This window comes from Vanacampus margaritifer, chromosome 11 (assembly GCF_051991255.1).
Source record: "Vanacampus margaritifer isolate UIUO_Vmar chromosome 11, RoL_Vmar_1.0, whole genome shotgun sequence".
In the NCBI taxonomy this organism is placed as follows: Eukaryota; Metazoa; Chordata; class Actinopteri; order Syngnathiformes; family Syngnathidae; genus Vanacampus; species Vanacampus margaritifer.
The window spans coordinates 20,688,183-20,702,188 of NC_135442.1; the positions used below are offsets into that span (position 1 = coordinate 20,688,183).

Consider the following 14,006-nt stretch of genomic DNA (forward strand, 5'->3'; position numbering starts at 1 on the left):
GCATCAATAACACACTTTACATTTACATTTATTTGGCAAGGAGCTTTTTGTTTGTTGTTTGAACAAGATGTATCCAAAAAGTTCTGAGCGGATTAAGATGAAAGCTCCTGGCATTAAGCCAGGGAAGACTTGAGGTGATTTTTGATGTTGATCCAGGAGTTGTTTCTTTTTCTACTCCAAGCTAGGAGATGATGGGCAGTTTCACATAACAATTATTATTTTTTTTTTTGTAACTGGCAAACTGCAAGCTTCAGTAAGAACAAACACAAAACTGCATTAATCTTATATTATACAGATGCATTTAAAATACTTGTAGCCTGAGCATTATATAATGACATTCAATGGAATTTACAGCGTCAGAACATGTGATTTATTTTTTCTTTGTTGAGATGCCACCACAGAAATGATAATTCGTTAAATAAATATTACATACACAATTTCATTTTACCAAGGAGATATAAATAGCATGTAGCTAAACAGCTAGCATTAAGTGACCTGACAATTACATTTGGACTATCCATTACTCTCCATTTAGGGTCTTTTCTGTGTATTCAGTTTACAGTTGTAGCTTATAATCGAATCATGAAATAGGATTCTTTCACTTTATTGGTTTCACTGTATACTAATTATTGTGGTCATGGAACTGCCCTATGAGCTGTTTCAAATATTTTGGATGTTTAGGGGCTTGGAAAAAAAAACTCTGTAAAAACTAGACAAAGTGCAATTCCTGCAAAAATTGCGTGGGAATTCTGTAAAGCTGAATGCTATGATTTGAATGCATGTGTTTATGAAGTAAAATTAAAGATAAATTATGTGAAAATTACACATTTTTAATTGTATTTAAATGACAAATGAATAAAAAGAAAACTTGAACGACAATCTGTCTAGGGTGGGATTTAATAATTTCAGATAAATTATTATCCATTTCCCTGATAGCAGTATCAGACAACTGGCAATGATGATCAGTTGTATGTATGGAAGTGGGCATGGAAAGTGGTACCCATTGAAAATGAATGGGGAAAAGTTTATATTCAACATTAAATTGTGCAAATACTGTAAGTAATGTGGAATCAGACGATATATACCCCGGGAGGTGTGAATTTTTGAAGCAAGTTAAAATTTAATCAGTGTAAATCAGAAGTATTATGTTGGAGTTTATTCACGGCAAACAAAGTGTGGAGAATAAAAACCACAAAAACATCTGTGGGAATGCTGAAGCAATTAGACACACCAACCAAGTGTTCAGGTGTTTCTAATGCTGGGGCCACAAAGTGCAATAATTTCAAGGTTTTGGATTTTTCAAACAAAATGATTTTGCCCCCAAATGGCGTGCATTAATTTAGCAACGTTCCTGGTTTTTCCTAGCAGCCACTAGTGGGAAAAGTTTTGCTTTTAGGGGTCACTAGAGTTTACGGTACTTAAGTGAGCAGCAGATAAGAGTGGAAGTATCAGGATTTGAAAAATGTAACCTATATGTGCCTCTCAGAAAGATGCTTTACTTATTCTCACCAGTCATCCACGGCGGCCGTGCTTTTAATACATACTCATTTCTGCCTATTTTTAATTCAAGGGATGCTCCCGTCTGTCATGTTCCATCACACACATTGAAAAAATAAAAGAAAAGAGGTTTGTGTTTGGCAGCATAAAAATAAGTGAATCAGTATTCTGGAGCAAGAGATACAGGCATCTGCATGGCAAATGTCAAGGTGATGATACAGATTGTCAATATATAAATATTAAAAACAACAACAACAACAACAAATATGTCAAAAGAGAAGGGAAGTCTAAAAAAATAAATAAATGCTATTTATTGCCTGCACAACAAACCCACAAAGTCATCTTACCAAGTACAATCCGGATTTGTTACTACAGTATGTCTCACTGTTGATGGAATGACATAGCTTCTGGGAGCAAAAGTTAATTTATACACTATATATGAAAATATAAAAATACTTTTTTGTTTTTCTGTCTCTCTGTCTGGCCCAGTACCAAATGAGGCCGTGGACCGGTGGTTGTAAACCCCTACTTTTGCTCATTTAGAAAGGTGGTGTTTTGTTCCAAATAATGTCACTGATCGAAATGTGCAGACCTGTACATAAATGCTGGAGTGTTGATCTTTTGATGTCAAACCCAAACAGCAAAAATAAAGTGGCAACAGGGAATGTAGATCTGAACAGGCAGCTAGGAAGGTGACAAAAATGAAAGCAACTCACAGTCGTGACAGGTCGCCCCCGAGTAGCCTGTTCCGGAGCATTCACAAGAAAAGGTGCTCCACGTCTGCGAGCAAAGTCCACCGTGCTCGCACTTGTTGGGAACACACCTGTCACACAACACCAGCACAGCAACACATTGGAAAATGTCGGTCATACAGTATGCTGCCAATGTAAACTATATTACAAATAAGACTGTGAGGCACTTATTTGACCATTCAGATTTCACATTTATTCTCACAAGGCCTGAGAGCTGGCCCTCGTTGACGTCAGCATTTTTCATCCTCGAATCGGTTGGCCAGAGCAAGTCTTATTCAACTCGCACAACATAAACTAGTTACTCATTATTAATGTGAATAGTTAGTTTTATTGTTTAAATGTTTTAATTTTAACGGTTGCCATAAAGGACATGACTCCCCTTCACATTACATTATGTAATATGTTGCCAGAGGTGCAAAATCCAGGTCCAGAAAGTAAAAACCCTGCCACAGTTTGGCTTTAGCCCCTAGTGCTAGCTAGCTAGCTAGCTCCCTAGCAGGTAAACGAGCACCATGGGAGCTAGCTAAGGAGTGAAGGGTATTATTTAGCTACTTTATTAAGTGTAATCTTTGCGTGTTCAAAATAATTGAATTGAGATCTCATGAAGAAGTTTTCCTTCCAAGGATTTATTAAGAGCTCTTAAGACACAAAAGAAAGCTTACATTTGTAAGCAATGTCCAGCCTCAAGTGTGTACCAAATAGAAAACACCCACTCTTTTTATACATGAAAAAGCTTTCTCTCCCCCTCTCAGGCTGGACAAAGGGTTAGTAATTATAATAAGCAGACATGTGATATACCGACATGTTTACTCCAGCTCCCCTACCAGCCCGGAAATATGATGTAGACAGGTTTTGATCTTGGACCTTCAGTTTTTACGACATAATGAGTAATGTCATGAGAACTTGACTCCCTTTAAAACATATACATTCTTATCTTCATGAGAACTTGACTCCCATACACATTCTTATCTCAAGAGCTGGAAAGGAGTAAAAAGTTCCAATATATTTCACAACAACATTATCACAGTGTTATTCCTTTAACTACACAGTTATATGGCATCTATATACTTATAAGTAAATTCATAAACAGTAAAAATATAAATTGAAAATGTTAAATGTCAACAGGAGCTAGCTATCTAATCCACCTCTGGTATATGCCATTGAAGCTAAGACCAAGTGTTGTTTTTAAGTTTAATATTAACAGTGGTCGACTTGTGACAATCAATAATGTTTAATAAAATCAGACAAGTGCATCTGCAACAAGACTTATTGCCAGATTTCACGTTAATCATCAATGTTAGGAAAGTGTGTATACATTTTACGATTAATGTTGGTTAATGTATTTGTAGACTTGCGTAACAGTTTATTATTATATTTGCCAAGCAGAAGCTAGCATAAAAAGCAGACTGCATAACGACTAGCAATAAAATATTATTTTGCTATCCATTACTTTTAATTACATGTCTGTCAGGCATCTTCAAAGGATGACTGATAATTAGGTTAATTTGTTTTTATTTATCTTTATGGTACGGTGCTTGGTTAAATTAAATACATATATATAACCACTAAGAATATAACTTAATGAATGTGACTTCAAACATGGCATGCACGGTTAGTAAAAAAAAAAGTGAAGGCAACAGTTTGGCCCCAGACAGACGATTGCCATTATTTCCTATATGAAAAAAAAAAACATCTATAATGGAACAGATTGCATATAATTATTATTGTGCATCATGTTTTATGCTTTAAGAATACTTATTGTTTCATTCAATAGAATAAAATGTCATATTCAGATTAGGCAGTTGATCAAGTATGATACAGGTAAAAGTTAGCACTTGACATTAAGGTAGAAAATGAAGCTCAAAACACCTCATATGAACTAATTATAGTTTTGATTCATATGGTGCGCAATGGCTGTTAAAATGTCAGCAATTCTTGAGTAAATACATTTTCTTGTATTGGAACTGCAGTGTGTTTCTTGGTGATGAACAAAAAAAATTATGTTATGTTGATAGAATTATATTAATTTCTATCTATCTATCTATCTATCTATCTATCTATCTATCTATCTATCTATCTATCTATCTATCTATCTATCTATCTATCACCCCGGGGGCCCCCCGCCCCCACGAATCGGCGCCGGGGGTAGCATAGCAACACAGACCCCACCTCCAGCCGCGTGGAAGGGCGGAACACTGGGAAGGGAAGGAGAGGAGGGAACACTGGGGGATGGGCGGTAACCCAGAACCCCAGGCCCAGCGGGGAAAGCCTTATATACTGTAAAAATATAATATAAACCCATTATGAAAGGTTTCAGTCGCTTAACTTTCGTGGAGGCCTGACTGATGTGTGAATGTGTGTGTCATTGATTGTCTGCCGACCCAAGCCCAAGGTTAATCCTGCCTTTAGGCAAGCTAGGATAGCGACCCGGAACAGACAAGATATAGAAAATGGATGGATGGATATTTTGAAGATGCAACTGATTACTCCAATGTAACATTCATACATTTTGTAATGAACTAACATCGGATAGGTATTTTGGTGCAAGAAGCCAAAAGTTGTTTTTATGTCATCCCTTATACTGCTTTCAGCTAATAGGGCATCATAGTCACATGATATCTAGGGATAATTGAATAACTGTGATGATTCAAATGTTTTTTGCTTGTTTGTTGTTGTTTTTTAACTTTTGGTAAGTTGCCTCATTTCCTAAAATAGGGACTTTAAACTTCATAATTTTCCATTTAAGTTTTGTAAACTTGTACAAAATCAAACAATATCTTTTTTTCCCCTTGACCACTGATTACAGTTAAATCCCATGTATAATATAATTTACAACTAATGGCTAACCCTGGAGCCACAGCTGGCAACAGGCGCCGTATAATCCAATAATGTCAGCATGGAAGATTTTTGGTGTCCTTAATTAGCAATAAACTTGATTTCACGACTGACAACGTTGTTTGTTGATGTGACACTTGTGGCAAAAGTTTGCAAGACACCACAACCAGAGTGACTCAAAAAACAAGTAAAGTCTGGTCACGCTGTAACACGCTGCCGGGAAGAACTTCAAAATAAAAGGGACCAAGGCACGGTAGTCAGTGTATTACTGCATTCTGCGTGTACCGTCATGGATAGCATGAACTATTCTTGCTGCTTATAGCTTGACTTTTTAAGACTTTTAAAAATTGGGGGGATTTTGTATGATTCTGTGTATAGTACAGTGGGACGATTTTATATCATTTTATATGGGAAAAAAAGTGTCTTGTTCACAGGATTTAAATGTATTATACATTGCCATACAATCCAGAATATGCCTTTTAGCCACATAATTTTATAATATTCAACTTTTGATCGTTATCATTCTTAGTGCTTCACTGCTTCTCTACTCACTAATGGAATGACGTAAAGTACCTATTGAGCTTCCATAGTTCATTCTGTTATCAGGTGGCTATCTTGTTAAATGCCAGCATGCAAACTGTTAGCATGTTTCCATTCAAAGTATCTCAATCAGCTCCAGCACATCAACATCTGCCTATGAAAAAATACTAAACAGAAAAAGTTCAACAGGGCAAGCCAGATGTCACAAGTTCATTTAGACATTTTTTGGGATATCTACTTATTGTTATCAAAATAATTAATATAAGTAATAAATACTGCTCAGTTTCTTTGTTCTCTGGAGCATAAACTCCATTGTTTGTTTATTCACGCTGGCCCTGGCACCAAATCTGCAGGATCCCTCTTGACTATCATTCTTTATTCTCCCCTTTGGAGCACAGCTAAAAAAAAGCACAATAATTCACACAGTGTCCTTGTCCAGTTTTGGTAAAAGGCTGATCTTGTTAAGATAATTCCCCTCACCTTGACACCACAAGAGCCGCCTATTGGATTTCAACACAAAGAGTAAGTCCTACATCCTCTTGATTGACATGATCTCTTGTTTTCAAAGCACACATCTGTAATTTCAAACACTTTCGCCCAAGTGAGGCGTCAGAAACGACACAGCTATCGGATTGCGGCTTAATTACGAGCTATTCCAGTCGTTGTCTTGGGAGACACAGATGGATTCAGTCCGCCGTTCCCTGCAATACCCAGCATGCATTGTTGGCCACAGTGAAGTCACTAACATCTGTTTAGTTGACTGAGTGAGTAAAACACACCAGAAGAATGACATCACTCCCTCTGACCATCTGTTTTAATGATAGAAACAACATTACAAATCTCACAGACAACACAAATCCCAATAACACCCTTCCAAGTCTCACTGTCAATGCCTTGGCGGACAGCACAAGGAAGGCTATCCTGACCTGTTGTCCACTTGGGTGAATCCCACCATACAGGCACTGAGCTGGGGGCAATAAGTATGTTGATGCCTCTCAACAGGGTCAAGTCTAATGTGAGATACAGTCCAACCCCTCTTAAGAGGACTAGTACCAAGTGTGTTGAGGTGAGCCCGACTGCATCTAGTCAGAACTTCTCGACCCCAAACACCAGGTGGTAAGCTCACAGGAAGGGAGATCCACATTACCTCACGCTGGCCGGTCCGCAGACGCTGGTCCAACTCCAAGTGACGTGTTTCTGTGCATGGCTAAACATCTTCAAATGTTTTTGTTCGTGGGGGGTTCATAGATGTTCTTTGTTTGGGACCCACCTAGCACCTGTTTGGTGACTTACCTTCTAGGATCATTGGCATACACAAACCCCTCCACCACGATTGAATAATGGCAAGGGGAAGAGTAACAATTACGTTTTTATTGTTTAATTGAAGTAGCCTCACAGTACACTAAAGCCAAGGACACAGCAGTGTTTAAAGCAGAAAACTCATGCAAAACATGCCTCATAATTTCATCGATCTTGTAGATATGTTACAGAGTCCGACGGTGTTATACTGACGGCTATCTTAAATTAAATGTAGTGATACAAGTGAGAAGTGAGCTTTACCATCTTCAGAGCTGCCAAGTGTTTTGGATTGTCCATATTTTGTTATTGAAACCACCAAACCCTGCCGCGTTACGCCCAATACTCCAGTAACGTAGTAGCGGAGGAATCCAACGTTAGCTTAACGCTAAAGTCTTGAAGCTAACCCTGATCGCTGTTATTCATATCTGGCAGCGTAACGCTTGGTCGCTTCGGTGACATAACATGTTACTGCTCATTTATGGGCGATGAAGCTCGCAGTAGTAGTGGACGAGTCCAACGTTAGCTGAAAGCTAGCGTCTTGATGCTAAGCCCAATTGCTTTTATTCATATCAGGTAGCGTAGCTGATGAAATGGGATGGAATAAAGCCTCAGTTGAAAAAGCTAAATTACGTCCCGTTCATTCATTCATCTGTCTTCCACTGTCACTGTTAAGTCACAGGAACGAGAGGTGACCAGCCACGAGTACTCCACTTTTCTGTGTGTGTGTGTGACTTAACAGATTTTAGTTGTTAGCTTTTCATTGTCTTTTCTGAATGGATTTTGAGTGATGCTTTTTTTCCCTAGCAGGTACCATTCCATGTCTCAGTCTTTTTTGCTTAAAATCACACCTCAGAGGAACTGAAAGAGGTTAATGCCATCCTCTAGTCGCTTAGAACAAAAATCAGCAACGCTACGTGATGGCATAATCCAAATGAATTACAAAATTGAAATGAATCAGTAGGGGGGAAAAAACACATGCATGCACACACACACAGCCAGCAAGTAAACAAAGTGGCTCTATTATATCTTATCCGGTTTGGTCTTGGCGATTGCCTTGCTGGGAAGATTTTCGGCACGTAATTCAAAATCCATGAAATACTCGTTCAATACAGTATGTATTGATTCAAGTAACCGTTCATCGTGACATGTATAATATATTGTTTAATACAACATATTAAAATATTTAAAAATTCATCCAACCATTTTCTTAACCGCTTATCCTCACAGGATCGCGGGGGGGGGGGGGGGGGTGTGGGTTGGTTGGGGGCACTGGAGCCTATCCCAGCTGGCTTCGGGCAGTATGCGGGGTACACCCTGAAGTGGTTGCTAGCCAATCGCAGGGCATATTTTAAAATCTTGTCCCATATTCAGTTTTTTTTCTTTTAACTGCTCCTTAATGTTATATTATGATACAGCCCTTGAAAAAAAAATATTGAAAGACAACAATAGACTTTTTTTGTGTGGGTATATATATAATTTTCAGCAAATAAATGCAAAAGGTGACAATAGTTTTGCTTGGAATTTTCAAGTCCTGTTTTAAGTAGCTTATAGACTAAAACATTAATTTTTCTCCAATGTTTACTAATAAATTCAGATAAAATGATGTAAAAGTAGTGTACTAATCTTTTCCATCCATTCTCTGTACCACTTATCCTAGGGTGACCAAATGTTCACTTTTGCCCGCAATGCGGACATGTCTTTTCTGGGCCTCTGTTTGTTTTGTTTTTTTCTCATAAAATAATGACAAGGCCAAGATTTCATTGTGGGACAAATAGGAGATGGAATGCACCATGTTGTTATTGCAACTGGTAGGCTCCGGACTGCTCTCAAATCGATTGAAAGGGGTCAAGGGAAACAAAAGGAGTTTTGTGTGTGCATGTTATTTTTATAGTTAATTTTTTTTTAAACAAAAAAAGTTCAGCTTTTTATGTACCTGACTTCCTGAGCATTCAAAAAAGGTCCTAAGGTCACTAGTACCACTCTACAAACTGGAGACGTGTTTGCGGTGTGGGTTCGATCCCCGCTGCTGCCCCATTAAAAAACAAACACGAATGTTGATCGCAGGAGCAAAAATGGTTGGGCTTAAAAAATTATGTCAATATTTCTTCATTTGTATTGTTGTATTGTATTGTTTGTTTATGTATCTCGGGCGGGTTAAGTGTTTTAGTTTTTAAGAAAACAAAATATGATCACCCTAGTTTATCCTCACTAGGGTTTGGCTGTTTTAGAGCCTTTTCCAACTGACTTTGGGCAAGAGTTGGGGTACACCCTGAACTGATCGCCAGTCAATCGCATGGCACATACAGTATAGTCCAACGTCAATTCACATTCACACCGAAAGGGCAATTTAGAGTCTTCAATTAACCTAGAATTTATGTTTTTGAGATCTGAGAGAAAACCGGAATACTTGGTATGTTCGGAGAGAACCTGCAAACTCCACACCAGTCGCCGCTCGTAATATTTTGGGTATAAGTTGGGCATTATGCAGTATGTGTGTAGGATCCATAGAGTAGCAGTAGTCCCATCTCCTGGCTTCAATCCCCAGAGGAGCCACATTGTTTTTCATTAAATTCCCATACATGATTAACAAAGGATATCTTATCCGCTGCGGAAATATTAGCATTACATTAGCAGCCAGGCTTGATTAATGCTATGTGTGTTATCTCCTGGAAGACACATTACCTCCATTATAGCTAGGTAGAGCTGCACTGCATCCCGCTGATAGTTGTTTCTAATGTGTTGACCCTCTTGTGCAACTGAATAAGGTCACCAAAATATTAGGAACACCTGCAGTGCAGTCTAACACCACAGGTGGCCTCAACTGTAGCTAAAAATAAGCCTTAATGGAGGACTACACAATAGTTATCTATGTTAGGTGCTGCTTTTGGCCCTCACTTTCTTGCTGCATAATGGCCCATAAACATTGCAATAGCCCTAAAAGCCATAAAGTGTACACTTGCCGTTATTTAATGTAATTATTTCCTCACTTTTCAATCGTTAAAAAGTACACATTTATTGTTGTGGAGGGCGGCATATATATAAATATAACATGCATCTCCCACCTACAGTGGTGTAATAATAGCAGACTGTTTAAAAAAAAGTGTGTTGAGCTGAAAAACCTTAGCTCCATAAATACACTGGGAACACTGCACACTCTAATCCAGTTCATCACATGAAGAAAAAAAATTACCAAAATATATTAAATTTCCTTTAAGAAAATGAAGAAAAAGGCTTTTAATACTTTGCCATGCATTTCTTTGCGAACTCTAGGATTTACTGGAGAAAAAACTTGAATACTGTGTTTTTGTTATTCTGCAATCATTAAACTAATATTTATTCTGCTTCATTTTTTGGTATTGACCTCAAAAACAGCATTTATTGTGTCAACTCAAGTTCTGTATTGGATTAAATTATTGGGTCCAGTATCGCTGATAACAATACTTTTTCATTACTAGACAAAGTGCAATTTCTGCAGAAATGCGTGGGGAATGCTGAAAAGCTGAGCGCCATTAGCTGAATGCTAAGATTTGGATGCATGTGCTTATGAAGCAAATTGAAAGATAAATTACTTAAGTACTAAAATGTGGTCCAAGCGGGGTTTAAACCCAGGAAATTACTAAAGTACTAAAATGTGGTTTGAACATAGGTAGGTACTCCATGGTGGAGGGCAATTGCCCTGACCACTGAGCTAACTTGACTGACGTTTGAAATCATGGCTAATGGCGTATTTATTTTTAAAAGTGTCATCTGGTGCTGAAAGCTAACATGCATTTAATAATTTCAGTGAAATTATAATCCATTTCCTGGTATGATAGTCAGTTGGTATCCAACCATCGAATTTACTAAAATGTTTTCCATGTGGAATTTTTACCCAGGTACTCCGGGTGGCAGATACTTGCTTTAACCACTAACTTGACTTGTTCAAAATCATGGCTAATGGCGTATTTATGTTAAAAAGTGTCATTTGATGCTAAATGCTAACGTATTTAATCATTTCAGTGAAATTATAATCCATTTCTGATATGATAGTCAATTGGTATCAAACCATCGAATATACTAAAATGTGGTCCAAGCGGGGTTTAAATCCAGATTCTCCGTGGTGGCAGGTACTTGCTCTAAGCGCCTGGACTAACTTGACTTGTGACTTGTTGACATGAGAAATATTCCAACACCACCCTGCTTGCGCCTTTACTGTCTTCACAGTGGACTGCGGCTTCAATTACAAGTTTGTTGATCGTCTGATCTTTCTCGATGTTTTGATTTGGAATATCAAGCGCAGTATTTCCAATCCAATTGTGTGCATGGAAATAAAAGCTACAAGTCAATTTGGTTCAATTCCATTGTCTATTTAAAGCGCTAGGTTAAGATGCACAGTTAAGAAAACACATTTCTGTACTCAAATATTCCACGAAGATTCCAGCCAGCCTCAACAAATCTTTTCAAGTAAAATTGAACCAACGAATGAAACAGTTGTGCTAACAATAGAATGAATGTCATATCCAGATTAAACAGTTGATCAAGTATAATACTGGAAAAAGTTAGCACTAGACATTAAGGTAGTATGTGAAAATCAACACCTCCTCATCCAGAGTAATTATAGTTTTGATCCAAATGGTGTGCAATGACTGTTAAAATGTCAGCAATCCTTGCGTAAATATATTTTTCTTGTGACTTTCTATTTTCTATTATTTATGATGATGCTATATAACGTGTGTGTGTGAGTATATATATATATATATATATATATATATATATATATATATATATATACATTACCATCATTCTGAACCCAACTATATATAAAACAATAACATTATTCAATTTTAATGAGGTCATTATTTTGAAACATTGTATTCAAATTTCTCAGTAAATCAAAAGGTATAGCTGAGAGAAAAAAGGGATTTAAAAAAAATTATGCGTACATTTATATCTGTTGGTAGTCCCTGTGTCAAAAAGGAAGAAGCTGGAAGGCGGCAACATTCCCCAGGGAGTTAACGAGGAGGAAAAACAGCATCTTTACGAATATTCCCAGTCACATCCGGACCTTCGCGAAGGTGGTCGGCCCGTCGCACCTGTTTCAGCAGCCCTGCAGCTGAGCGAGCTAATGAGGGATGGCGCACGGCACGCCAGGCGGCGAGTAGCAAGCTCGTTAGCATAGACCTCTGCCAGGGAAGACTGTCACCCACTTTTTGTTGCCGCTTAATTGGATGTTCCTGTCAGTGCGTTTGCCGCCGCCATCGGGGAGTGTTTCGCCAGTCGACTTCCACACTGCACCTTGTACACTTTTGCTGCCATCTTGTATTGTGTTTGCCATTTGTTTAAATCCATTTATTTTCACACCACGAGCATTTGTCTGTACTCACCAGTATGACAAGCACTGACCCAAATTTACAACCATTACTATCCATGGGAAATCTACTATGTCCAAGTTTGAACAATTTAATATTTTTTCAACAATCAATCATATTGGTCAGTCCCTACTTGTTCTGTTATTTTCATCCATCCATCCAACCATCCATCTTCTACCGCCTATCCGAGGTTGGGTCGCGGGGGCAGCAGCTTTAGCAGGGAAGCCCAGACTTCCCTCCCCCCAGCCACTTCAACCAGCTCCTCCAGCAGGATCTCAAGGCGTTCCTAGGCCAGCCGAGAGAGTCCTGCGTCGTCCCCGGGCCTGGACATGCCCAGAACACCTGTCCAGGGAGGTGTCCAGGAGGCATCCGAACCAGATGCTCAGGCTACCTCAACTGGCTCCTCTCAATGTGGAGGAGCAGCGGCTCGACACTGAGTCGCTCCCGGAGAACTGAGCTTCTCGCCCTATCTCTAAGGGAGAGCCCGGACACCCTGTGGAGGAAACTCATTTAGGCCGCTTGTATCCGGGATCTTGTTTTTTCAGTCATGACCCACAGCTCGTGACCATAGGTGAGGGTAGGGACGTAGATCGACCGGCAAATCGAGAGCTTCGCCTTTGGACTCAGCTCCTTCTTCACCACAACGGACCGACAACAGAGTCCGTATCACTGCATACGCTGCATCGATCCGCCTGTCGATCTCCCGCTCGATCCTGCCCTCACTCGTGAACAAGACCCCAAGATATTTGAACTCCTCCACTTGGGGCAGGATCTCATCCACGACCTGGAGAAGGCACGCCACCCTTTACCGACTGAGGACCATGGTCTCGGATTTGGAGGTGCTGATCTTCATTCCAACTGCTTCACACTCGGCTGCGAACCGCTCAGAATTCTCCCTTTAAAGTCAGAATTCTGGCTTTTAAAGTCAGAATTCTGGCTTTTAATGTCAGAATTCTGACTTTATTCTTAGAATTCTCACTTTAATTACAGAAATCTGACTTTAAAGTAAGAATTGTCACAAAGTGAGAATTCTGACTTTATTCTAAAAACTCTCACTTTAAAGTGAGAATTCTGACTTCAATCTCAGAATTATGACTTTAAAGTGAGAATAATAGCACTAATAAAGTCAGAACTCTGACTTTAAAGTGAGAATTCTGACTTTATTCTAAATCAGAATTATGAGAATAGAGTCAGAGACTTTAGAGACAGACAGAGTTCTGATACTTTAAAGTCAAAATTCTGAGATTAAAGTTAGATTTCTGAGAATAAAGTCAGAATCCTGCTAATCTTTTTTCTCTCTCTCTTTACTGGCCCTAATCCTCTTCCGTAGAGAATAGGTTGAAAGCAAATATGTCAATTTTACACTCCACCTCTTCTTCAATCTTCAGAAGCCGTGCAGCATTACGTCTCCTCAAGATTTAAAGTCACAGTAAGAATATTGAGAAAGAAGTTCTCAATAGACAATAATGAGTGGACATAGTTAGGCTTGATATTTCAGCTGGCTTTTTGTACCAAACCATGCGCTGGTGTGAAAATGGGTCTTTTATTTTGCGGAGTGAAAGCACTAAATATAAATAACAATTATCTATATACAAAAAAATAAGTGGACATTGCAGTGGAAGCACCGAATTTTAAGCCACGTTGGAAAGTCAGGTGTTGTACACATAACTACATACTCTACTATATACTAACATACTCATAGATTTAAACAAAGGACTTTTGACACGAAAAAGCT

At 38.7% G+C, this 14,006-nt stretch overlaps 1 protein-coding gene across 1 annotated transcript in view; it reads right to left on the reverse strand.

Annotated features, from left to right (window-relative positions):
• Positions 1-14,006, reverse strand: part of LOC144060422 (contactin-associated protein-like 5) — a 147,702-nt gene that overhangs the window by 49,409 nt on the left and 84,287 nt on the right. The window contains exon 11 of the mRNA XM_077579967.1: positions 2,214-2,320. Within this exon, the coding sequence (XP_077436093.1) occupies positions 2,214-2,320 (107 nt within the window). The remainder of the gene's footprint in view (positions 1-2,213; positions 2,321-14,006) is intronic.